At 37.6% G+C, this 27,586-nt stretch overlaps 1 protein-coding gene across 4 annotated transcripts; it reads left to right on the forward strand.

Moving 5' to 3' along the window:
- On the forward strand, window positions 1–27,586 carry LOC149843283 (cyclin-T1-3-like). Of its 4 annotated transcripts, none has more exons than XM_089999694.1 (7): window positions 1–435; window positions 610–1,298; window positions 4,738–4,819; window positions 6,569–6,703; window positions 6,902–7,077; window positions 26,931–27,076; window positions 27,201–27,586. In XM_089999694.1, exons 2-7 carry the CDS (start codon window positions 655–657, stop codon window positions 27,230–27,232), a joined length of 1,215 nt encoding a protein of 404 aa, XP_089855820.1. In that variant the 5' UTR covers window positions 1–435; window positions 610–654; the 3' UTR covers window positions 27,233–27,586. The 4 variants fall into 4 exon arrangements, with proteins under 4 accessions (XP_089855820.1, XP_089855824.1, XP_089855822.1 ...); XM_089999696.1 differs by having other exon boundaries at window positions 11–435; window positions 625–1,298; XM_089999697.1 differs by having other exon boundaries at window positions 11–435; window positions 651–1,298.

Genomic DNA, 27,586 nt, shown 5'->3' on the forward strand with positions numbered 1-27,586 from the left:
GGCTTTTCCTCTCTCACCCACCGTCTCTCTCTCTTTGAAAGCGAAGTCGAGGAGGAAAGAAAACTCGGGTTTTGCTATTGCACTTGGATTCCGTGGAACACCAAACAACTCGTTTCTCTTCCTGTCTTCTTCTTTTCGGTTTCGTCTCTAAGAAAATCCCATCCAACCGATTTCGAAGAATATTCTTTGCTTCAGGAGACTCAGAAAATCGATCCCCACCTCGCCTTTTCTTGGGAATTCTTGGTATGAAGAAGAGCCCCCCGTAGGGATTTAAATTTGATGGTTTTATACGTTCTGTAACCGAGAGGTGCTGCATCCGTCTTTCGGTTATCTCTTGAGGATCGCTTTTCTATAATTGAAAATTGTTCTTTCAACACTGCGGGTCTCGCTCTCTCTCTTATTTGGTTCTGAGAGACAGAACGAAGAGTGAACGAGGTAATTTTCATTTATTTACTAGATCGTTTCTTTGGAATTTTCTGAATTTGATCATCGGGAGTTTGATTTGATGGTTGAATTATGCAGTTTTGTAATTTTTTGTTGATTATTTGATATTTTGGGACACAATTGTTCGTATTTTGAATTGAGGTTCCGAAATTTTTGGTGAATTAGGTTTTTTTTTCTCAGTTGGGCACCTTGAATTTGTGTATCAGAGGCATGGCGTGCTCACAAAATCATCGCCGTACATCTTGGCAAGGTGGGTATCAGGATACCCAGCCATCTTTGCATGGAAGATATCAAAATGTGCAATCATCGGTGTCTTTATCCAATGGAGGTGTGATGGTGGTGAGAAATTATAACAATGTACAAGATCTAACGAGGAAGTTTCATGAGTTCTGCAATGATGATGGGCAAGTTGGTGTGCCTCCAGCGTTTAAGAGACAGCGGAACTCGATAATTGGGAACCCATCTGGTCAGAATTACAGGTTTCCTTCCTATTCTTGGGATTTTGGGGGAAGATGGTGTTTGCATTTGGATACTATTAGCAATTATGCTGCTGCAATGGCTACAAAAGATGCCCATCGATGTATTGCACCTTCGACTAGCAGTATGTTCATCGGTCTAGCGAGAGCAGATGATGACAATGGCTCCTTTTCTAACTCCAACTACGAACCAGTGAGGCATTCAGACAGTGTTTCAATGAGTGACAATTCTAGTGATTTTTCGGATGGTTTCATGTCCAGGGAAGAACTAGAGAGGTGTTCTCCTTCAAGGAAGGATGGCATAGATTTACATAGAGAAATGTATTTGAGATATTCATACTGTGCTTTCCTTCAAAATCTTGGAATGCGGCTAGAGCTGTGAGTATTCTTGAGATTTCATTTGTTTGTAATGTATTGCATTGTTGATGTGTTATCTAAAAACTTTATTGTGTTTGCTTTTTTTGTATTTGTAGCAGTGCATTGTTGGTCCTTTTTTGTTTTTCTTTTGCAAATGTCAAACTACTTGTTCTGATTTGAGATGCCTTGATGACTTTCAATCATGCTTAATGGAATTGTCTTTGGACAATCTACATTACTTTGAAGAGTGAACCGAGCAATTGATTGCCCAAGTTGGTTCAAGTACATAATGGAAACCACATTTCTCAACTCAATGAACCGAATCCAAGAGAATAAGTGTTCTCCTCTCCAGGCTCAAACAGTTAACTCAGCTTAAGTTGCCTAAGTTTTCATTAATTGATTTCTATGTCGTTGTAAGCATGATTGCATGAGGGAATGATTTGAGTCTTCTTGATTTGTGACCATTGTACATACTTATGTGAATTTCTGAGCGTTGTACATATTTTTGTGAATATTGTGTGTTTTTGGGGGTGGGGTGCATGCATGTGGGTGTATTGTAATAAAATAAGCGACAAATAATATGTCCCGTTCTAATATGTCCCGGTTCATTGCAATAGTGACAAATAATACCTTTCCTATATCCACTATTATAATTGGATCCATTTCCATAGTTATTATTTTTGTCAAAGTGAGGAGGTTTATAGGTTTTACATTTGATCCCGGCCTAGTAACGGCCAAAATATCATAATTCTTATGAGTCATGCCAAGACGAGTTTCCTCTTGGCATACTTCGGCAAGGGCATCTTCGATAGGCAATGCCTTGCTCTTATGAAGAAGAGATGCCCTTGATCAAATTCCGGTCTAAGACCTTGAAGAAATTGGAAAAAGTGTTATTTTTCAATTTGTTTTCATCTCATTTCAATATCTTCTGAAGCCACCCATTTAGGCTAAAAAAGAGCAAGTTCGTCCCAAAGGAGAGACAAAGCACTAAAATAATCGTAGACACTCATGTCCCCTTGTTTAGTAGATCTAATTTTTTCTTGACAAAAAAATTGTCTAACTAGATCCTTTTGGGTATACATACCCAAGGAAGAACCAAGCTTCATTGGCCTTTCGAAACTTAGCAATGTTGGCACAAATTTTTATGTCAACATTGTTCATGAACCACGCCAAAATCTTGGCTGGTTACTTTCTCAATCTTCTACTTTTGCTTGATGGTCATGAATGGCTTTAAGGTGGTCATCCCCATCAAGAGCCTTTTCAACACCTTTTTCGATTTTAGTGAACTTCAATGTTGGTTCAAGAGACGTCCCCATCACAAAGCCCCAAAGTTTCTTCCCGCGAAGGTGATTCTCCATAGCCGATGCCCACATCAAATAATTTGAACCATTGAGCTTGAAGGAGAGCTCCACCCTTGAATCGTGTTGCATATTGAAGAAGAAGGTAGAAATGAGGAGAGAGAAAGAGCTTTGATCACAATCTTCAAAGTGACACAAAAAAACCCTTCTAAGATAAAAAAAACCCAAATGGTTCTGATACCATGTAATGAAATAAGCGAAAACACAAATAAAACCAAGAAGATTACACAAGCACTTTAAGTGTAAACACATAAACCCATGGAGGGGAAATGCCAAAAGGCAAAAAAAGAAGTAATATTATTGAGAGTTAGTGAGAGAACAACTACAAAATAGAGGGGGAACACTCTTCTATATATACACAAAGAATGAGAGAGAGGGAGGCCTTGGGGCTCCCACAAAGTAGACGTTGGGGAGCCCCAACGGTCATATTTATGACCCTTGGGGACCCCCAACGTCTACAAATGTGGGGTTCCCAAGGGTCCCAAAAAGAGAAAAATAAAAAAATAAAAAAGATAAAAATAAAAAAGCAAAAAACCTAAAAAATAAGTTGTTTTTAAAGAACAACTTATATTACATGTGAAAAGACCAAAATACCCCTATTGGGTATTTTGGAACAAACAGAATATATATATATATATATATATATATATATATATATATATATATATACATATATATATATATATGCCCACGTACATGTTTAATGCATGACTAGATTGAATTGCCTATGGACGAGTTGTCTTCTACTCAGGTTGCCTAGTTTGCTCGACACTAGGTTATTTTTAGGGCCATAGTCGATTAAATGGGAGGCTGTCAATTTGTTTTATTTGATCTTTCTGACATGATTTTGGATGTGACTTTTGAATATCTGATCTCATGCTTTTGGCTATTTTCTTTGGTTCTGTTGATCTCTTTCTTCCTTTTAAATGAGTTTAATTTTGTTGATAAATGATGTTTTCTAAAAGGATAAACAAAAGCCACAGTTATTACAAAGAAATCTTCTGTTTTTTGGACAAGTTAGAAAAGCCATAAAGTAATAAGACAGTTCTAGAATCTAGATACATATTGCCAGCAAAATTGGTTTCTCATAACCGTCCCCACAGTGTGGATGGTGCTGAACTTTTTATGTTTCAAGCCATGTTTGGCAAATCTGACCTCACAGATGTATTCAGCATGCTCCATTTACTAGGAATCGAATGTTGGATCATATTTTCTCGATGAAAAAATATGATTATGAGTCAGTCTTTAAATTTATTAAAATTTTGAGCCGTTGATTTTTGAAGCCTTATAAAACCTGCTCACATGTCATAATCAGATGATCCAAAAGCCTATTTCTGCTAAACAGACCATAGATCACATCTATAATGTTAGATTTCAAGAAAAGAACTAAAACATTGAAAATTAAGACTGTCCATAACCTCCTACCATTAGGAGGAACCAATCACTTCATGTTGTCATACTCTAATGATGCTTTTAGGTTTTATCCATGGAAGGCATTTAAAAACGAGCAGCTTTAAAAAAGTACATCTTTATTTTTTTGAATGCTACAAAGATATAACAAAACTCTAGCTATCCAGCCCTGAGGTCTTCCTATAATGTTACAATATGCATATCAGACATTGATGGCATACCCAATCTATCAGAAATACATATAGAATACCATCCACCTGCAGGGCCTACTATCCTACCAGTTTGGGGTTTTTACAATGTCCGTGCAACTCATCAATACTTACATAATGATAACTGGTTTGTGTTCTAGAGGACCATCTGGGTTTCCTTTGTAGAGATATTACTTTGCTGAAAGATATGATCCAAGGTTACATGTTGGAAGATTCGTGCTTCTGTTCAAGTACTTGTTTGACTTTTAATCAGGAAGCTGTAGACATTCCCATGTATATTGTGGAACTGCTTTCATGCTGGTGCTTGCTTCAAATTCAGTGTTCCACTTGTCATTTTCGATCCCAATATTTTAGATGATACTTCTGTTTGATAATGCTGTGGAAATTGCATGATACATTTTCTCTTTAGGCGGTAGCATTAGCTCAGTTACAGACATGGTTGATCTGTCTTAAGTTCTAAGGATACATTGCCGAAATTTGCAGGCCTCAGACTACAATCGGAACTGCAATAGTCCTTTGCCACCGTTTCTTTGTTCGCCGTTCGCATGCTTGTCAGGATCTTTTTGTGAGTTTCTGGCCATTTTGATTTCAGTCTAGAGTTTTGTTTCTTACCCATGATTGATGCCTTTACTACAGCTAGTCTACTAAATATGTGTTTGTGCAACTTACTGATGTTGTTTGCAATGAAGTACTATTGTATTACAACCTGCTATTTTGGTGTTTCAATGTATTTGCCATGATACTACTTTTAGCCTATTTATTGCCATGCTTTCTCATGGGTAACAGGATCATTTTTTATGGACTTGAGAAGGCATGGATTGCATTTCGTGTTAGCAGCTTGGTGCTGGTTATGATTTCATTCACACATCATGTTTTCCATTCCTTTGTCAATCAGTTTTTTTATTGTAGATTAGATAATTTGCTGTAATTTCTAGAACTTAAATTTGTTCGATTAGCTTTTCCCCAGAGACTATTTGCATTTATCTGCTATGTTATATTAGGCATGCCTTCATATTTTGACATGTATTTGAGAGTTCAAATAACCTGTTACCTAAGGACCATGGAAGAGGTAAATCTAAGCTTTCAAAGGCTTTTCTTTTCGTATTATCACATAATGATATCCATGGAACTGACCAGCTAAAAGATGGTAGCCCTTCCCTTTCAACACAATTCTGACGTGGTAAATTTAAGCCCTTAAAGCTTTTCTTTTTCATATTAACACATAATGATTTCCATGGAACTGATCAGCTTAAAATAGTAGCCCTTCCCTTTCAACACATTCTCATGGGAGATGGTACAGAAGTCTATCAATTCTACCATGTGTAGTGGATTGACCACCAGCTTGCTGGATGGTTATAGCTACAAGTGCTGCCAGGATCTGGCTTACCAAAATGCCCAGAAGTCCTACTGCACTGGTTTGGTTGGCTCTCTACTCTTCACGCTGAAATCCATCTCCAATGTACAATATGAACTAAGTCAAGATAAGCTCTTTTCTTTTTTCCCTTTTTTTTTTCCTCCAGCCAAAGGGATACTTCTTGCTGTGTCCATCTCATTCAGCTTGCCTATATGGGATCTGCCTGCCTGTGGCCTGAGCAAATGCTTATTGTTATTGGCTATGGGTCTAGCATAAATTGCCTTTATCTTCAGATGGTATGAATTGAAGTTTCAGGTTTTAGTTGGCGAAACAGTGATTGCTATCTGATATGTACTCTTTGGATTGAAGGTTGTGAAGGGACAAATTAATGTTTGTCAGCCAGAATTTATCTGCTGCAGTTTTTCTTTAGTGCGGCACGGTTAAATTTGTTTGTAGATGGGCTGTCTTGGTAACCTGTTTGGCTATTTGGAAACTTTGGTGAAGAAGTTGAAGGCAAACCTTTTAGTGATTGGTGAATCTTTTCTGTTCAACCAATGCTCTTTTGAATTCAAAAATTATGATGTGACTTTTTTCTGAGAATAAAGAAATGATATGAACTTTTTATTTTTGAAAATTCTTTTAAGTTAGGAAGGTAGATCTAGTTAAGGGAAATGGGAAGCATTATGGCAGCCCCCTTAAGTCTCTTTATGAGCATTGATGAACTGTCACAGAAAGGTGTTCTATGTGATGAAGGTGTTATGTATGATTACATACACTATCTTGCTTCTTTGAAGATATGTTTTTGTTGGTTAGACGAAAAGTCTGTACTTTTCAAGTCTCGGGAATAAAAAAATTGGATGTCAGTTTATGCTTTCTTATGTTTGTGCTCTCTGGATTTGATTACTTCATGATTTATATATATCCATCATGGCTCAGACAAATCAAAATTTCTTGTTGCAGTTAATTGCTACGGCTTCTCTTTTCTTGGCAGCAAAGTCTGAGGAGACTCCTCACCCTTTGAACACTGTGCTGAAGGCAGCTTTTGAAATTTGCTATAAACATGGTTTCTCATTTCCCCCTTGTTTACTGTCTGTTGTGAGTATCTTTATCTCTTTTACCTCTTCATACAACTTTGGAATTATGTAGGTAATTTCAGATTTTAAGTCTCCCTTCGAGTTAGGATGGAATATATGGGAATCGATTCTTTATTATTTTTATTCTTACTGTGAAGATTTCTTTTCAGGAAATTGTAACACCTTTCTTTCTTTATTGGGCTTGTTTAATGCGAAACAGGACTGGTTTGAGGAGTTCCGGGAACGTGTCATTGAGGCTGAGCACATAATACTGACAACTCTGGATTTTGAGCTTGGTGTTCAACATCCATATGTTCCTCTCACCTCAGTCCTTAACAAGTTAGGACTTACACAATCTGTCCTACTAAATCTGGCTTGGAACTTGGTCAATGAAGGGTAAGCTTATTAATCACATTAGTTTAATTTCCATTGCCTTTTCTTTTTCACTAAGAATGGAGTACCTTCCTCAGAAAGATATATTTCTCTTAGGTAACAATCATCTATATTATACTGGAAGGGTTTATGAGTCACAAATGAATTATTAGTATGGCACTATTTCATGGTTCTTGTTTCATAGTTTTGTCAACTGGTTTCTTTCTCTGTGTGACTTCTGGACCAAAAAAATTGTCTTGTTATTGCTGTTGACAGATTGCATGGTGGTCGAAGGCAACCTTATGTCGATGTGCTACATCGGCCCTTTTGCTGTTCAATGTTGACTGCCTATCTATGTTTCACCCTGGTGATGTACTGAGTGAAGCTATTGAAGGCGTAGTTATGGCTAGCCATAGTCTCTTGTCTACTGATGGATGATGCGGGAAAATAACATGGTCTCTATAGTCTGTTCTTATTGAAAAGATGTTAAGATTTATCACATTTGAACATCTTTTGGTTTTCTTTCAAATACCACAAGGTTTTGTGGATCTTCTAATTAAAAAAAAAGAGGTCTTCTCTTCATGAATTACAAAAAAAAGATTACATTTTAAAGCCTTGAGAGGTAGAGAAAGTATTTAGATGCTTTAATGCTGCTTTCAGTTGAGCACCAGTATGCCCTCAGCGTTAGTCTCATTTGATAATTGCCTTGGTCAGTGCAAGATGTCTGAGTTGTTAATTGGTTAAGCAGGTTTGATTGGAGTTATGATATTCATAAGATACCTAAAAAGAAGAAAGTGACAAGCAATGGATGGTTGATCCTTCATATTTTCTGCAGGAAAAATTCCAAGGATAAGGAAAAGAAAGTAAAAAATGCTTAAGTGGTGACTTTGGCACTAAGGCCTTATCAGGCTCCTCTTTATGGTTTTATGTGGGAGTTGAAATTGACTGCTTTTTCCTGATTCTGTTTGGGGACCAGTTTTGATCTCAGGGCAGTGCTTTGTGTGGCTAGCTGCCTTGAGTTGCTCTTTGGCTTGTGATAATTATGAGGATAAGGTATCTCTTTGACAAGTACATGTATGATTTGCATTGGACACAGTGGGTGTTCCGTGGTCTACTCATTTCTTGGTAGACTACTTGGCATGCTTCTTGTCCCCTTTTAATGACAGAATCTGCTTATGTTTGTGCCACAGGGCCTTGATTTGTTGTTTGTACAAATTGTGGAGTTGGTGACTTGACACAGCTTGGTGGATGCTTTGCTTGTTTTGGAATGAAAGACTTAAGGATTTTAGAGCATGGAAGGAAACCTATGTTACTGTTTGGAAAGTATGTTCAAATTTCCTACAGTAGGTTGGGCTTTCTGATGGGCCACAATCTAACAGGAGCTGGTGTTATTGCTGTGAAGGTTTCATTCACACCTAATCCTTGCCAAAGGTTTCATTGCCTAATCCATGTTGACTAGACCCTGGTTATTGAGAGAATTCTTCAGTGGATAATAAGTCGTGAAGAGTTTATGAGGTTGAGAGACATTTACGTCACCAATATGAACTCAATTAGACATAAAGTTGTGCACAGTGGCCTATAGTCTTCCCAGCTTTTTCTTCTATTCTTTAACTTTCTCACAAGGATGCATTTTATTGTATCATTGCTTGATGATACAACTGATAGAAATTGAAGATTCCGATGTTCAATCACAAGATAGAGATAGAATGGGAGAGAGAACGTGTGCTGCTGAAAACCCTTAATAGGGATCTACGCATTAGGCTTTTCATTAAGTATATGCTAATACAAATATTAGGGTACCAAAATACCCTTTACACAACAGACTTAAATACAATTGAACCATTAATAAACATGTGGCATAATGAACTTGAGTTGGGTTTGGATCTCGGATCCAAACCCAGATATGAATGACGACTTCTTTTCACCCTCCCTCAAGTTGTACATGGTTTTGAACCATGAACAACTTGGCTTTTAACATCCAAAATCTGTCCTTGATCAACCCTTTTGTAAACAAGTCATCAACTTGATCAATAGTCCGAACAAATTCAAGTTCAATTTTCTTCTCTTCAACCTTTTGTCTTACAAAATGTTGATCTATTTCAATATGATTGGCATGACTATGATAGATGGGATTAAAGGACATGATAATGGCACTTTGATTGTCACATAAGAGAAGGCATTGAGAGATCGATTCTCCTACTTCTGTCAATAGGTGTCTAATCCATGTTACTTCGGCTGTGACAACTGCCATTAATCTATATTCGGCTTATGTGCTCGACCTGACAATGGCCTTTTGTTTCCTACTGCTCTATGAGACTAGATTTAGACCAATGAAAACACAGTAACCTGTGACCGACCTTTGCTCATCTAGATCTCCTGCCTAGTTTGCTTCTGTGTAAGTAAGAAGTTCATGCGTATGATGCCCATTCATACTCTTTCTATACAAAAGACCATCTCCGATAGTTTTCTTCAAATACTGAAGAATACATTTAACAACTTTCATATGCCCAACATGCGGCTCATGCATGAACTGAGATACCTGATTAACTGAGTAGAAAATATCAGGCCGAGTGAAAGTGACATATTGAAGCATCCCTAGTATCCTGCGATATCCTGTAGGGTCATCGTACAATTCTCCATCTTGGGAACTGAGTTTCTGATGGAGTACATTGGGTGTGCTTAGAGGTTTGCAATCTTTCATACCTGCCTTGCTGAGAACATCAATGGTATACTTATGTTGGGTAAGGGTCATGCCTTCACTAGTCCTGTCAACTTCAACTCTAAGAAAATACCGCAGTTTTCCAAGATCCTTCATCTTAAATTTGTGGTTCAGGAGCTCTTTGACCTGCTCAATATGTTCATTAGAGTTACCTGTAATGATAATGTCATCTACATATATCAATAACAGGGTAACTATATCTTTGCATTTGAATATGAAAAGAGAATGATCAAGAAGAGATTGACTGAAACCATATTTCTCTACTTCAAGAGAGAAACTGTTAAACCAAGATCGAGACACTTGCTTCAAACCATATATAGTTCTCTTAACCTGCACACGTATTCTTTGGAGTTTCCTTCTGCATATCTAGTGGGCTGCTCCATGTACACTTCCTCTTTCGGTTTTCTATGCTGAAATGCATTTTTGACATCCAGTTGACTAAGGGTCCACTGGTGCTCAATAGCAAATGATAATATAATTCTGATGGTGCCCATTTTCACAACCGGATTGAAGGTCTCATCATAGTCTTGTCCTTGCTCCTGTGTGAAATCCTTTGCAACCAGTCTAGCCTTGTATCGTTCAATAGTACCATTAGTACCATCTGACTTGTACTTTATTTTATACACCCACTTTGACCTAACAACATTTCTATCATGTGGTCTGGGAACAATATCCCAAGTACCACATTCATGAAGAGCCTCCATTTCTTCATTCATAGCTTCGATCTACCTTTTAGAATTTAAAGCTTGATAAAATGTTATGGGTTGATCTTTCTTACCTAAAGAGGTTAAAAAGAGTTGGAAGTCCATCGTGAAATTCTCATAACTAACCAACTTTTCAATCGGATGTCGAGAGTGAGTAGATCTTTTGGGATCAAGGGATGAAACAAGAACATAAGAAGAGTTCATCTCCTGATTAGAGATAGGGGTTGCCTCCTCTCATCGAGAGTAAACGATGCCTTTATACCTTTTGGGTGCCAAGAGTGGTTCAGATATCATGCTTTCCTGACTCTTTTGTGCGGCATCAGACATGTTTCCCTCATTCCTTTGATCACATTTTGAAAGACAAATATCATCAGCACTAGAAAAGAGATTAGAGTTCAACCAGGGATGATAAACTTCAATTTCAGAAGAAGTGTTAACATTATGATCAAAGTTTAGTTCATCAAAAACAACATTCCTAGATATTTTGATGCGCTTACTCACGGGGTAATAACATCTATACCGTTTATAATCATCAACATATCCCACAAATCTGCACTTCAAGGCCTTATCCTGAAACTTGTGCCATATTGAACTGTCAACATGAACATAACATATATAACCGAATAGACACAAATCATGATAATTTGGATGAACTCCATACAAAGAAAAAATATGGTGATTTATCTTTCAAGATATTTATGGGCAATCGGTTTATGACATACACCACTGAATGAAAAACTTCTGCCCAGAAGGTAACTAGAAGATTACTATCATGCATCATGCTTATTGCACTCTCGACAATATAGCGATGCTTCCGTTCAACAATTTCATTGTTTTGAGGTGTACGAGGGCAAGACACCCGCCTACTTATTCCATTAGTTTGGAAGAAATTAATCAAGTCATTTGAGAAAAACTTTTTAAACAAATCCCATATTACTCTAGGTTAAGAGTTTTTTGGCGCAAATGTTTTTTTTTTTTTCAACAAAAATGACAAACTCTCTCCTCATGCTATCCCGTGTACCTTTTTAGGACATGCAAGTCATCAAAAAGGCTATAGTTGTTTTGATATCAAAGCTAAAAAATTGTACGTAGAATGTGTCCTTTCTGAAAAAAGAAAGTATTTTTTTAAAGTGAACTCTAAGGAAATAGATGAATATTCATTTCTGTTGGACTTAGTTCCAAAAATTGATCAAGGTGATATAGATGAGAGTCAAGAAGAACAACATGACATGACAAATACATGATCATTTAGTGATCATCCAGATTATATTCAATACTCTAGGCGAGGTAATTTAGAGAAACCATATGCTCTTGAAAGATATATTAAAGGATAGGAACAAGTGTCAACAAGAAAATCGTCTAGAGTGTTTAAAGCTCTCGGAAAATTTGTGTCATATGAGTCCTTTTCACCAAAGTATCAAGCCTATATTGCTTTATTACATTCCTATGTAGAACCTTCTAACTATGATGCAGCAAAAGAACAATCCGAATGGGTCGAAGCAATGATAACAAAATTAAAGGTTTTAGAAAAGGCAAATACTTGGACGATTCAAGATATTCCACTAGGTAAAAAACCTATAGGTTGTCGATGTGTGTATAAAGTTAAAACCAAGAGTGATGACACTCTTGAAAGGTTTAAAGCTCGATTAGTTGTCAAAGGCTATTCTCAAGAATATAGAATAAACGATGAAGAGACTTTTGCTCCAGTTGCTAGAGTGACCACAGTTAGGATCCTGATAGGTCTAGCGTCTTCAAAGAAATGACATATATATTAAATGGATGTTAAAAATGCATTTTTTAATAGAAATCTAGCTGAAGAAGTATATATGAAACCACCACCTGGTATCAACATTCTAAAAGGAAAGGATCTTCGATTAAATAAGGCCTTATATGGGCTTATGCAAGCCGCAAAAGCTTGGTATGATAAATTTAGTCAAATTATGATTGATTTTAGTTTTCAATCTTGTTTTACTGACACAACTTTGTTTGTTAAGAATTTTGATGTAAGTATTACCATTATTCTTCTTTATGTAGACAACATGATTATCACTGAAAGTGATAAGCAAGTGGTTGACATCATTAAAAAATTTCTCAAAACACATTTCGAAATGAGTGATTTGGGTTTCTTAAAATTCTTTCTTGGTATAGAAGTCGCTTATTCTTTTAGAGGCTATTTGTTAACTAAATCTAAATTTGCCTTAGATATTGTTGACAGGTCTGGTATCTCAGATGAAAAATAGATTGACACTCCTGAAGTTGTGAACATCAAAATGAAGATTAATGATGGAGAACCACTTGAAAATTCGACACCTTACAGACAACTTGTCGGGGCATTGTCTTATCTCTCTATTACAAGACTAAACATTGCCCATGCCTGCCGTCCACACAACAAGTCAATTTCAGCATGCTCCTACCACTGTTCATATGGAAGCTGTTTCACGCATTATTAGATATATTAAAACCTCCATTTTTAGAGGACTTTTTTTGTCTGCTTCTTCCTCCTTAGATTTAACTGTTTATACTGATGTAGATTGCAGGGTTGATCCTAATGATCAACACTCAACTACTGTTTTTTGTGTAGTTTTAGGAGAATCATTGATTTCATGGAGTTGCAAGAAGCAACAAAATGTCTCTCTCTCATCAACTGAAGCTGAGTACAGGGTGATGGCTACAACCTCTATAGAAGTAGTCTGGCTAAGGTTCTTGCTTTAGGACATGGGTGTTGAAAGTACAGGAGCATCAAGACTATGCTGCGAAAACAAAAGTTTTATTTACTTTGCCCGAAACCGAACATTTCACGAATGCACCAAGCATATTGAAATGGATTATCACTACGTGCGAGAGAAATTTTTACATGGCACCATTGATCTTTCCTATGTTTCCTCAGAATATCAACTGGCAGATTTCTTTACCAAACCTCTTGCTGCTCCTCGATTTCACTTTCTCTTGAACACACTTTCGGTTATTCAACCATAAGTTTGAGGGTGAGTATTAAAAACTGTAATATCATTTGTATTCTCTTTAGTTTTTTAGTCTAGTTATGTATTCTAGTTAGAATGTAATTAGGTTAGGTTTTATTTTTAGTTTTTTGACATTCATAGACCCCTTTGCTTTTTGACCAAAGTCAAAAAGCTTTTTGTATTAGAGAGTCGTTGGACCTCCAACGACTCTATTTAGAGCCGTTGGAAATCCAACGACTCCCTCTTGGCCTCATCTTTTGAGTGTTATAAATATGGGGTGATTCCCCCTTGTAACATATCTTTTGGAAGGATATTTTCTCATTTGAATAAAGATTATATTTTTCTATTACTTTGCATACCTTTTTTGGGTATATTGTATGAACCCTAGTGGTTCTTGTGAGTGTGTATTGTTTATGAACCTTCGTGGTTCTTGTGAGAGACCTTTTGTGAGTATCATTTTAAGATTCGATTGTGGGTCTTATCTTCTTACATACATGACGTTTTTAGTGGGAACCAGATTTTGAATTACCAGAATTTGACCTGTGTGCAGGTTTTACCGGCAATGCAAGAATTGACTGTTGTAAATGCATTGATTTTGATAATCCAAGGAGAAACCCCCCATCACTGATTGCACATTGGCTGGCCTCCAGTTGGTAAAACCCTTGAAGTCCCCCCTGCTCGTCGGGGAGTACACTCAGCTTCGACCTTGCAATAAGAGATACCACCCTTGGGGTTTGAACTTGTGACATCCCATCAACTTGGTGACATTCGCAAGTCGCCCTTACCAGATGATAGGAGCCCTTGTGGGCAAATGCACCAATTTTTTTCGACTAAAAAAACTTGATTTTCGATTCCCATTAAATCCACCACAATGAACACATTATGAGGTTAGATTGAGTCAAAACAACTTGCAATTGCAATAAAATTCTTGGAATATGTTTAAATATTTTTTTATAAGTTTTTTTGAAAATTATCGTGAAAATTTTATAAATTAAAAATTATAATATAACTAAAATTACATGAAAAATAAAATAAAAGTTTCTTCCAAGATTTTTCCTGTAAAAAGTATATGTATAATTAGTTCATTTAAATGATAAGAATGTGATATTTTGAAAGTACCACAAATTTATTGGCATATTTAACTTCTAACAAAATATTGTGCTCTTTTTCTAATATTTTATAAAATCTCAAGATATTTGTCAATATGGTCTAGAGGTCCATTATCTTTGTTCTTTCTCCGTGGTTATATTCTTCAATGTGTAGACTGAAAAGGAGCAAGAGAGAGAGAGAGAGAGAGAGAGAGAGAGAGAGAGAGAGAGAGAGAGAGAGAGAGAGAGAGAGAGAGAGAGAGAGAGAGATGCCTTCATTCCATTAGCACCATCACATTTATTAGGCACATATTAGGGTAACCGTTGAAGGACACAAATACCCCTTTGTATAGTTCAATACTCTACATATATGCTTGGTCAAACACAAAAAGAAGAGATTGGACAAGCATACTTCTACCATATTAACAAGTTTTTTTTTTCTTTTGTTTTTGAGGGTTTATTGGTTGGGGGGGGGGGGAGGTTGGTTTATTTCATTATTTTATATATTCCTTATAATTTATTGTTTTATAAATTTCATGTGTTAAAATATAGTGTATATTCATAGGGGGAGATTGGACAACCGAAAACGAATGGGGGAGTTTACGCCGCTATAGCTACCACACAGGGCGATCATGCTGATATGATCGAAGGTGTCTTCTTAATTGCTGATCATTATGCTCGTGTGATGTTTGATTTTGATGCTACCCACAATTTTATCTCTACATCGTTTGCGAGTTTGCTTGACTTGGTTCTATTTAACCTTGAGAAGGCTTTTGATATGATGTTTCCGATAGGCACATCCTCATCTTGCGAGAAATATTTTCCTGCAGTTTGTGTGGTTATCAAGAGGCATGAGTTGTTTGCCTACTTGGTTATAATAGATATGACTTTCTATGATGTCATTCTGGTTATGAACTGGTTGTCCAGATACAATGCTACCCTCTAGTGTTCGAGAAAGAAAGCTCTGTTGGAGCGCCCCGATCTGTCGGCACTTGTATTCCAGGCGACTAGACCGATGAGCGAGGTGAAGGTGGTCTCAGCTTTGAAGATCTCTAACTACCACAAGCAGGGTTGCATGGTGTTATTGGCTAGTGTATCCACGAAGGACAGTCAGACGACACCCTTGGAGCAGTTAGATGTTGTTTATGAGTTTTCAGACGTCTTTCCCGAGGACTTGCTGGGATTGCCACCTTATAGGAAGACCGAGTTAGTGTCGGGCACAACACCAGTTTCTCGAGCGCCATATCACATGGAACTTGTAGAGCTAGTGTAACTGAAGAAGCCGTTGTAGGAGCTTCTTGACAAGGGCTTCATCAGGCTGAGTGTATCCCCTTGGGGTGTACCGGTCTTCTTTGCCAAGAATAAGGATGGGTCCATGCGGCTTTGTATTGATTACCGTCTGCTGAACCAAGTGATGATAAAGAACAAATACCCTGTGCCTAGGATCGATGATCTGTTCGATCAACTGAGGAAGACAAAGGTGTTCTTGAAGATAGACCTTCATTCCGGATACCATCAACTGCAAATTAGGGCGGAAGATATTCCGAAGACCACGTTCAGGTCCAGATACGAGCATTATGAGTTTCTGGTGGTCTTTTGGACTCACCAACGCCCTTGCAACATTTATGTACCTTATTAATCGGGTCTTCAGTATATGATTGGACTCTTTTGTCATCGTGTTCATCGATGATATTCTTATCTACTCAGAGAGCGTGGAGGAGCATCGAGAGCATATGCGGTTTGTATTGCAGACACTAATAGAACATCAACTTTATGCTAAGTTCTCAAAGTTTGAGTTTTAGCTCGATAGAGTGATGTTTCTCGGCCACATGATCTCTGCAAAGGGCGTTGAGGTTGATCCAGCAAAGGTGGAGACATTATTGTCATGGGAGCAACCAAAGTCAGTCACAAAGATCAGGAGTTTCTTGAGATTGGCGGGCTGCTACCGTCGATTCATCCAGGACTTCTCATGTATAGTTGCCCCGATGACTCGACTATTGCAGAAGGGGGTGAGGTTTGATTGGTTACCTCGATGCGAGGAGAGCTTTGAGGAGCTAAAAAGGAGGTTGACCACGATTCCGGTTTTGATGTTGCCTTCTGTGACTGGTGGTTTCGTAGTGTATTAGGGGTCAGACTGGGTTGTGTTCATATGCAACACGAAAATGTCATCGCGTACGCTTCTCGGCAGTTGAAGGTGCACGAGAAAAATTACCCCACACATGAATTATAGTTAGTGGCAGTGGTCTTCACGTTGAAGATCTGCTGCCACTACCTATATGGGGAGCAGTTCGAGGTCTTTTCCGATCACAAGAGCCTCAAGTATATATTCACTAAATGTGATTTGAATTTGAGGTAGCGTAGGTGGTTGGAGTTCCTGAATGATGACTTCTCCATCGCCTACCATCCTGGTAAGGCGAATGTGACGAAAGATGCGCTTAGCAGGAAGACATCAATCACGACGACCAGTCTGATAGGGCGCAATTGAGATCTGATCGAGGAGTTTCTCAGATGACAGCCATTTGCAGACGATTCCAGACGCATTCTTTGTGTTGGGATGCATGTGCGGCCTGAGATCATAGATCGGATTGAGGAGCTTCAGTCTGTCGATCCAAATTTTGAGAAGTTATACGTGAGTGCCCAGAAGTCAGATGCGCAATTTCGCCGAGTGGAGGATGGGACCATCATGTTCGGAGACAGATGGTGGGTCTCGAAGGAGTGCGGGAGGAGCTGATGAGCGAGGCCCACAAGTCCAGATATTTCGTTCACTCTGGTTCCACCAAGATGTTAAAATAACCTTCAGAGGACTAATTGGTGAAACGAGATGAAGCGAGATATCATCGAGTTTGTATTGCGGTGTCTCACCTGTCAGCAGGTGAAGATTGAGCACCAGAGACCTGATGGACTTCTGCAGCAACTAGATATCTCAGAGTGGAAGTGACATGATATTCTAATGGATTTCATTGTAAGGTTGCCGAGGACCCATCGATAACACGATGCCATCTGGGTGATAGTGGACAAATTGACCAAGAGTACCGATTTTCTTTCGATCAGGATCAGTCAGAGCTTGGAGAGTTTAGCAGACCTGTACGTGGATGAGATAATTAGACTTCATGGGGTGTCACGATCAATAGTGTCAGATCGAGACTCTCGTTTCGCGTCTTGATTCTGGCGCCAGTTGCAGAAGGCCCTTGGCACTAGGTTGAAGTTTAGTACGACTTTCCATCCGCAGATTGACAGGCAGACAAAGCGAACAATACAGACACTCGAGGATATGTTGACAGCGTGTGCTTTGGATTGAGCAAGAGATTGGGATAGGCATGTAAAACTTGCAGAGTTTTCGTACAACAGTTATTATGCCAGTATAGGTATGGCCTCATACGAAGCCATGTATAACGGATCATGTAGATTCCCATTGTGCTATGATGAGGTTAGAGTGAGAGCAGTGGAATCTCTAGAGGTTATCCAGCACTACGCAGACCAGGTGTAGTTGATCCGGCAGAGGTCGGTCACAACACAGAGCAGACAAAAGAGCTATGTCGACCAGCGGCGTAGGGAGCCCAATTTTGATGTGGGCGATCGTGTATTCGTACGAATCTCGCCTATGAAGAGTGTCTTCCGGTTTGGAAAGAAGAGGAAGCTGAGTCCTTGGTATGTCAGGCCCTTCGAGATCCTTGAGCGAGTTTGGGAGACCGCATACTAGGTGACACTTCCTCCTCAATTTTCGCAGATTCATGATGTCTTCCACGTCTTGATGTTGAGGAAGTATGTACCTGACCCGTCACATGTGATCCACTCTGAGGCGATCGAGGTACAACTTGACGACAGAGTAGAGGCCGGTGGAGATTGTGGATCACCAGGAGAGGACACTACGTAGTAGGACGATTCCTTTCATGAAGGTGCGCTGGCAGCATCACGAATTGGACGAGTGCACCTAGGAGCCTGAGACGGATATGCGTCAACACTACCAACACCTATTCGGTACGTTCTAATTTCATGGACAAAATTCTTTTAAAGGGGTAGGGATGTAATATCGTGTATTTTCACACTTAGTCAAATTAGAGATCTTCAAAAAATTGGCTAAGTATAAAAGAAAAATCGGTAATTGCTCAATACTAGGCATATGTTAGTTGAGTCTGGGCTTGGCCTAGGTCTCATCGGCAAGGCTTAAATGAGCCAATCAAAAGGTGACAAAAAGTTTTACTTTCAACCTTTAAATTTGAGTGAAATTCGAGCGAAATTCGGGTTAAATTTGGGCTAATTTCGAAAGCAAAATTCAAAGTAGATATCGTTAGATGCATCTTGAAATTCTAAGTTCAACGGTATTTTACTTTTTCGAATTCGGGTTATGGTTGGCCCGAAAATCGTAATTTTTTTAAAAAAAGGACCGCCTCGATGGGCTGGGTCCGGATTTAGATCGGATTGGATCCAATACATATGATCCAAATTAATATGTATCTGGACTCAGTCCAAGACCAATATTAATAAGAAATTGATCCACTTAGGATCCAAATGAATTTTGGATATAGATTTGGATCTTGGATATAAAAGATAAGATTCAGAACGAGGAGATACGTAAGAAGGTAGGCGTTGCACCCATTGAAAATAAGATGAGAGAGAATCGTTTACGGTGGTTTGGACATATTCGGCGAAGGCCTAATGATGCTCCAGTTAGAAGGATGGAGAAATGAGAAAATATATTAGTTAAAAGAGGTCGGGGTAAGCCTAGGAAGACTTGGAGGGAAATGATAGGAAAGGATATGAATGCTTTGAACCTCACCGAGGACATGGCATTGGATAGAAATGATTGGAGGAGAAGGATTCATGTGGAAGACCCAAAATGATTTTCTTTGTTGGTTCATATCGCCGACCCCAATTGTTTTGGGATGAAGGCGTAGTTGTTGTTGTTGTTGTATTTGGATCTGGATCCAGATAAAAAATCTAGATCCAATTAAAATACAACTTTAAATTCAATAAATAGGTTTGAATTGAAAATATTTAAAGTTAAAAAGACTCCCTAAGGTACCCTCTGGAAGTTTTTGGATATTTAATTAATGATAAATAATTAATAATTAATTAATTATTAAAATATAATTAATTCCCAATTTCATAATTTGCTAACTAATTAGGACTCCTTAGAAGAGTCCTTACTAATTTGAGAAAGGTAGAAAAATCTAGAAAAAAAAGAAAGATTACATGAATTAGGAAAGAGAGCGGAAAAGTTAACAAATATAGAATTACAAAAAAATTGGAAAGAGGATGGAGAAGGACTCCCAAATGGGAAGTCCTCTCTCCAGCCACTATTAGAAGATGTTGGAAAGGAAGGGGGGCGTCACCCCCTATCCCATCTATATAAGCTCAAAAAAAGAAAAGAAAGAAAGAGAAAGAGAAAAAAGAGAGAAAGAAAGGAAGAAGCAAAAGAAGGAGAAGAAGGAGAAGGAAGAAGAGGAGATCCTCTTCCTCTTCAATCATCCATCGATTCTTCCGGCCGTTTTTCAAACTCCAAACAATGTACGGGTGTTCTCTCTTGTTTCGGATGAGAAAAAGAGCCTAAATAAGCTTTAGGCAATATTTTTTTGGGAATCATGAATTTTATTTTGGTGTTTCATCTTTTGATCCATGAAAATCGATGTAGGTAGGTCTAGAGTATGTGTCATTCGATTCCTACGTTTATTTCTGCATGTATTTGTGTTTTACAATATATATATTTTGGACAGATCTGTCCCATGTGTTTAGCGGATAAATCTGGACAGATCTGGCCATTGTGATGATGGGCAGATCTGCACAGATCTGAACCCTTGTCCGTTATGTCCATCCTGGACAGATCGGTCCGCTGGTCAAGTGGACAGATCCGGACAAGTGGACAAGGGACTATGATTCTTGAGATTGAATCCGACCCATGAAAGAAGATTTTTTTTATATGTATCCATTAAAAAAAAAATTCGGACTCTATGTGATGGTTGTCCGAGACAGGGACGGACAGCGGTCCAGTCCAAGCTGACGCAGTCGGCTGGGACAGGACAGTCTGCTGTCCACTCCTAGCCGACTGCACAGGTTGGGATTGGGTCCCTGTTTTACAAGAAAGTTTTTCATATAGTTAGCAAAAAGAAAAAAAAAACTATACTTGCTATGATGCTGGCAGGCCCAGCCGAACTTAGTTGGCTGGGCAATTGCCTTGGTATGGCGCCCCAGCCGATTGAGCCGGCTGGGTGAGGTGCAGCAGGGCACAGACCCAGCCGACTGGGTCGGTTGGACCAGGTGCCTGTAGCTTACAAAGAAAAATATATATAAAAATATATTTATAAAACAAAAGTTTTTATTACCCATAACTCCTTTTAGCCCCCAGCCGACTGAACTAGGTTAGTTCAGTCCCAGCCGACTGAGTTCGGCTGGGCTGGGACCCTGTCAGCTAGAAAAAAAAATAGAAAACAAAAATTAAAGAACTTGAAAAAGAAAAAAAATGAATGAAACTAAATAACAAAAAAAAAAAAAGGATAGGTGTTTCATGTTGGGGCTGCCACTTGGCTGGCAAGCCCCATTGATAGTTGGCTGGGCTCCCAACCTACTGGCAGAGCCCAGCCGACTGGGCTCGGTTTGAATAGTCTTAAATAAAAAAAATATATATCCAGATTCTCCGCATATGCTGAACGGGTGTTGATTCATGTTTATATTCAGATTTTGCACTTTCAGATTTACTTGTTCAAGAACATTGCGTATTGAATGCCCATGATTTAGACTAAATTCACAAGTGATGAATGATTTAAGTGGAATCAGATTTAGTGGGAGATTTTTCACAAGTAAATATGCCCTTGTTAATTTCAGATTTGTACATGTTAAAAGTTTGGATTTTATGCACGTAGAAAAATGAAATTATACATGCTTTAGATGCGGATTTTTATGACTGCACTTATACAGAATTTGCATGGTTATTTCCGGACTGTTATACATGCTTTCATGGAATTAATTAAGTTTGTTTCGGCGCCTACCAATGCTGTCCCGCATGCGGGCAGCATGGGTTGGACTCGGTGGGTACGTGAATTGTACCCCGGCACGCCGAAGAGGCTCAAAAGAGTTATTGATGATGCATGGTAATGATATTTTTAAGTCTATGTTACTTACATATGCATGTAGTGGGCATGTGCAAATCCTGAAATTTATGTTGCTCTGCATATGCATATTTACATGAATGTTGCTCATAACCATCAAAATTAAACTTTGATTACCTCCCCAACGTGAAGCTGTCTCCTGGGCATATTCTATTTAAAATCAAGAATTCAACAGAGAAACTGCTTATGCTACAAGAGAGAATCGACACAGGGTTTATTTCTACGATGAGAATACCCAGTCCAGCATGGTCTGGACCCATGATCAAAATCCGGTAAAAATATCACCCATTTCTACCTAATCTCATTAATTCCAAAGAAAACCCAGAAAATACACAGAACTACATTGGCTTCTGCCTTAGTCTACTATTTTCCTTAAACCCACGCATGATCGACCCATGCTACTCCCCTTTCTATTGGGTTAAGAGAGAGACCCATACCTTGATGTTTTGTGAAGAAAAGGAGGAAGGAGACGTTAGAAGAAGAAGCACGCCGCAGCCCCCCCCCCCCCCCCCTCTCTCTCTCTCGTTACAGCCTCTTCTCTCTCTCAAAATCGATAGAGAGAGAGGGCTTACACCCAATTTATATCCAAAATAAGACTCCTGTCATAGAGGGGATGTCCTTTCTAGAAAATAGAAAGTATTCTATTTCCTTAAGGGAAATCGAAACCTCCTTCTAACTTAACTCTGTATATATATCTCTAATATATATATATATTATTTTATTATTATTATAACCCATTGTTAAAACTTATTTATCCACACCCATATTGATCATGGATCTCGGTTAACAAGTCCAAGATCCATATCGATGTCCAAAATCAACGTCAGCTCTTATTATAAATACCTTATATATATTATATTAATTCAAGATATCGAAAATATAATTATTTAAATAAAAATTATATTTATTAAATTTAAAAATAGACAAAAATTTGTGAGATATCACACAAAATCGTGATATTCAAATTTATTATAGAAGAATTGTTGAAAATCCTCTTTGTGCACTTAATAGGTATTCTCAAAACCAAAATCTAGGATAAACTACTGTTAAGAAATTCAATAGAACCTTTAGACCTCCTGAAAGGTTTGTATAAACTAGTGTTAGGAAATCCAGTAAAACCTCTAGACCTCCTGAAAGGTTTGTATCCTATGATATATTTTCCCTAGATATAGAGTTTGTCTTATGTCTATCCACTCATTTCATGAACCTTTAACCTACAATGGGGCTAAAGAAATTCTCGAATGGATTGATGCCATGAATTTAGAGCTAGGAGCCATCGAGAATGCCAAGACTTGGAAAATTCAATCATTACCTATAGGAAAAAAGACCATAGAATGTAGGTGGGTTTATAAAGTTGAAACAAAAGAGGATGGATCTTTAGAAAGATATAAGGCTAAGTTAGTGGCCAAAGGTTATTCCCAAGAGTATGAGATAGACTATGAAGATACCTTTGCTCCCTTAGCTCGTACGATTAGTGTTAGAATACTTATTGCCTTAACATCCATTAAAAAGTGACCTATTTGCCAACTTGTTGTCAAAAATGTTTTTTTGAATAGTGACCTAAATGAGGAAGTGTACATGGATCCTCCTCCTGGTCTTGAGGTCGAGAGAGAAAAAGTTCTTCGGTTAAGAAAAGCTTTGTATGGGCTTAAGCAAGCCCCAAAGCTTGGTATGATAAGTTTATCAAAGTTATGTTAAACTTGAGTTATAAATCTTGTTATACTGACATTATTTATTTTTGTCAAAGATACATGTATTGATATTGTTGTTCTTTTGTTATATGTTGATATGATCATTACAAGGAGTGATAAAAAGAGGGTTGATGAAATGGAAAATATTCTTAAAAATCATTTTGATATATTTGACCTTGGTTTTTTAAGATATTTTCTAGGTATCAAAGTGACTTACTCACCTCGAGGATATATCTTGTCTCAAATAAAGCTGGTTGTAGATATTATTTCCAAATCTAGAATTTCTGATGATAATAAGGTTGACACTCTAGAGGTCGTAAATTCAAAATTAAGATTGAAAGATGAAACTCCTCTTGAAGATGCAATTTTATATCAACAACTGATTGAATTCTTGGCCTACTTATTCATTACAAGACTAGACATTGCTCATGTTGTGCATTCAACCAGTCAGTTTCAACATGCATCAACTATGATGTATATGAGTGTTGTTTTAGGAATTGTCAGATATATCAAGAGTTCTATAACCAAATGACTATTTTTATACTCCACTTTCTCTTTATATTTAATCAATTATATTGATGCAGATTGGGGAGATAACTCTAATGATAAAATCTCAACTACTGGTTTCTGTATATTTTTAGAGAACTCTCTTATATCTTGGACGTGTAAGAAGCAACAAAAGGTCTCTTTATCATCCACCAAGTCATGGAAATAACAACTTTGAAGATTATTTGGTTGAGGAGTCTTATCAAAGATATAAGCTTAGTCATCTCTAGTCCTTCGAAGATGTGTTGTGACAATAAGAGTGTTATCTACGGTTCGAGCAATTACACTTTCTACGAATTTGCCAAGCATATAGAGATGAGTTGTCACTATGTCCGAGAAGAATATCTGAAAGGAACTATTGAGTTGTGGTATGTGACTTCGGAATGTCAACCAACAGACTTCTTCACTAAGGCCTTGCATTCACCTTGTTTTGTATATCTTCTTGGCAAACTTTCGGTGATTGCACCGTAAGTTTGAGGGGAAGTGTTAAAATATATATATATATATATATATATATATATATATATATATATATATTCACAATGTTTTTCTATATATGTAAACTGAAATACCCATCAGGGCTATTTCAGTCTTTTGACATGTGTAATAGGTGTCGATCCACTACGGGCTGACTCATAAACTATTTTTATTGTTTTTTATTGTACTTTATAGTTGTTAGTCCAATCCAACTAGTCATTGGACTCAATGTTGTAGGTATCGTTATTATGGGCAAAAGCGATACGATACACACTCATATCGCAATACGAGTGTGTATCATATTTGTATCGTATGTATTGTACGATACAACCTTGTATCATTTAAAAAGGATCAAAACTTATTTTTTATTTTTTGGGTTTTAAAGACCTCTTGAGGGGACTTCCTCATTTGTGTAGAGGCCATTTGAGGGGTATCCACGCACCCTAGGAGTTGTGAGAACGATTTGAGGATCGATACATGTACAAGAGAGAACTTTTGCGGTTTGCTCAAGTAAGAGTACATTTTCACAATTTTTCCACTCGAGGAAGCAGGTTAAGATAAAAAATCTCAAAGAAATTAAGGATTTATATCAAGGTAAAAATCAGGTTCCACACTTCAATAAAGATGGCATCAAATGATCCGACATGGCAATAGGGCACTCAAGTAATAAGTGAAAACCAATTGAAAATCGAGTGCAACTATTGCCATAATATTTTTTATTATGTAATATGAAAGTATGAGTTTTGTGACATTCTTAATTGCAAGATATTTAATATTTTGCATTGTTCTTGTTAGATAGTTGATGTTTGATGATGTCTTATGCATCTCATAGAGACATAAATGCTTCATATGCGATTTTATGGTTGTATTTTGTGAAATTCATCATTGTTTCATGTGTCATGATTTTTTTTAGAATTGTTGCTAATTTTTTCTGATTTTTCATGATTTTTTTTGGAATTTTTAGTTTTTTTTATTTAATAATTATGATTTTTTACGATACGTATATTATTTTGGGCCCCACCGAAAGTAACGATACGATACTTACAGCCAACTAGTCTTGGACCAGCCCATTTGGGTCCTCTTGTGCCTATTTAAAAGCACTCTCCTCCTTGTATTGCTTATGCTTTTCTAAGCATTTTCCAAGTGAATAATATTTATGTATTTTTTATGTATTGTGCTTGCCCATAGTGGCTCTTGTGTGAACTTCTTGTGCTTTTGTGATTGTTCTCACTTGGTTATTGTACTCTTTATTGTATTCTTGTTAGCCCCTAGTGGGTTTTCTATTGTATTTTCACTTGTTTCATTACATCACGAACCTAACGAGAAACTTTCTCTCTCCCTCTCTTATGGACTCACATATACAAACACACATGGAATTGCATATAATATGAGAACTCCATGAACATGGTTGAGATCTGTGCCGAAGATATCATTGCTTCTAAATGGTGATATTGTTATAAATAAAAAAAAATGGCACTATTGTTTTGCTTCTGTTACATGCCTTTAGAAAAGTTTTCATTTTGGTACTTTATATTCTTCCTTTGAAGGCTAATGTATGCCAAATTTCTAAATAATAATGAAAATTCTGCTAACTTGTTTCTTTTTAATTTTTTTGCTTCTTTTCTGGTCTCCTAGAGGTTATAGCTATTCCTTGTCTTTTTGCATAACAACAAATCAGATGACTGATCTCAGCAGAAAATAAATTGATTTTTGGATTCTTAAATGTCATTAGTTTTTTAGATGGCGTTATTTTTTGACCAACTTAAAAACTTCAATTTTGAAATCACTCCCCCAATCTAGTGGCCCACCAAAATTGAAAAGAATAATTTTGCCCTGCAGATGACATGCATAGAAGACTAATAAGTGGCTTAAATACCTTCCTTTGGATACGATTCCAAGACTCCTAGTTGTGGCACCAAGTTTCCAAAGAATAATATTGCCCTGTAAATAACATACATTGCAACCCGATGAGTGGCTTCAATGCCATCCTTTCCAAGACTTCTAGTTGTGGCATTCTATATCATTGATACTCGTGTATAGTTCATATGGGAGTTTCCATGCAAAAGTGTGAATATTGCACACTTGCTAAAACCAAAAGCCATCTTTTTGCTACTGAACATCTGCCACGTATGCATGTTCCAAAAAAAAAAAACATCTGCCGAGTACCCTTTGCTGAAACACTCTGAAGTTTGGATTGGGGATCCATTACAAGTCCCCAAGGGCATAATTATGCCCTTAATTTGATGTGAAGATTCAAGGAGCTCCATGCTTCAACAATGTAGGGCTTGCAGTTTTTCTTCTGAAGCATCAATCGAAGATGTGTTACTTGGATGGCTGCATCAAATAGTTGGTAAGGAAACTAGATCGCAATTTCATTCTATGCTCTCCTTATTAGTTGAGATTTTGTGATATTAGTTTTGACTTTGATGTGCATCATGTGGAAGCAGAAATTGTCACTGCAGCGTTTTACGGCTAGTAGTGCATGTATGCTGTTGCTTGTTTTATGATTTACCATTTCTACCTGTGTAATTCATGGTGTTATGATGAACAGTTCATTTTGACTAACTGGTATTTACTGCGTGTTGTTAGACTTCGAAGTTCCCTATGGCTTCAGTTTAAGCCGCATCATATTGCTGCTGGAGCTGTGTTTCTTGCTTCTAAAATTCTTAATATGGACCTATTTTCCAATCAAAGTTTGTGGGAAGAGTTTCAGACCACACCATCAATTCTGCAAGGTACTTGCTCCAGATTCTGTCATGGCTGTTCATGCATTTTTTTTTCTGGCATCCTGTTCTGCTTTGTCCTAGAGTTTCTGGCCTGTTAAATGGATGCTCTTTTTTTCGTCTTTTCAAAATACAGATGTTGTTCAGCAGTTGATGGAGCTACTTTAGCGCAGACAGTGAGATAGCTGGATGGTAAAGTCATACTATCATAACCAAAGGGTTTCAGGCTCAAATCATGTGGGGACAAAGCTTCCCTATCAAGAAAAAGAGAAAAAAAGATGACCAAGATTTGTGGGTTCAACTGGTCTGTGAGAATAGCTAACAAGCTTTATGATGTGTGATATCAATTGTTTCTGTAGAAGGTAGCGAGATGATATCATGAGCAGTCTGGGTCCCCTACATAGATAAATGCATTGGAGGGACCGTTTTTGTATGTTGTTAATCCTTCATTTGTGTTAGATATGTAAAAGTTTCCTGTTGATTATGTGATCAATGGCTTGTCCATCTCTATTATTGTGGAAT

This window comes from Nuphar pumila, chromosome 3 (genome assembly GCF_984573655.1).
Source record: "Nuphar pumila chromosome 3, dmNupPumi1.hap1.1, whole genome shotgun sequence".
NCBI lineage: Eukaryota > Viridiplantae > Streptophyta > Magnoliopsida > Nymphaeales > Nymphaeaceae > Nuphar > Nuphar pumila.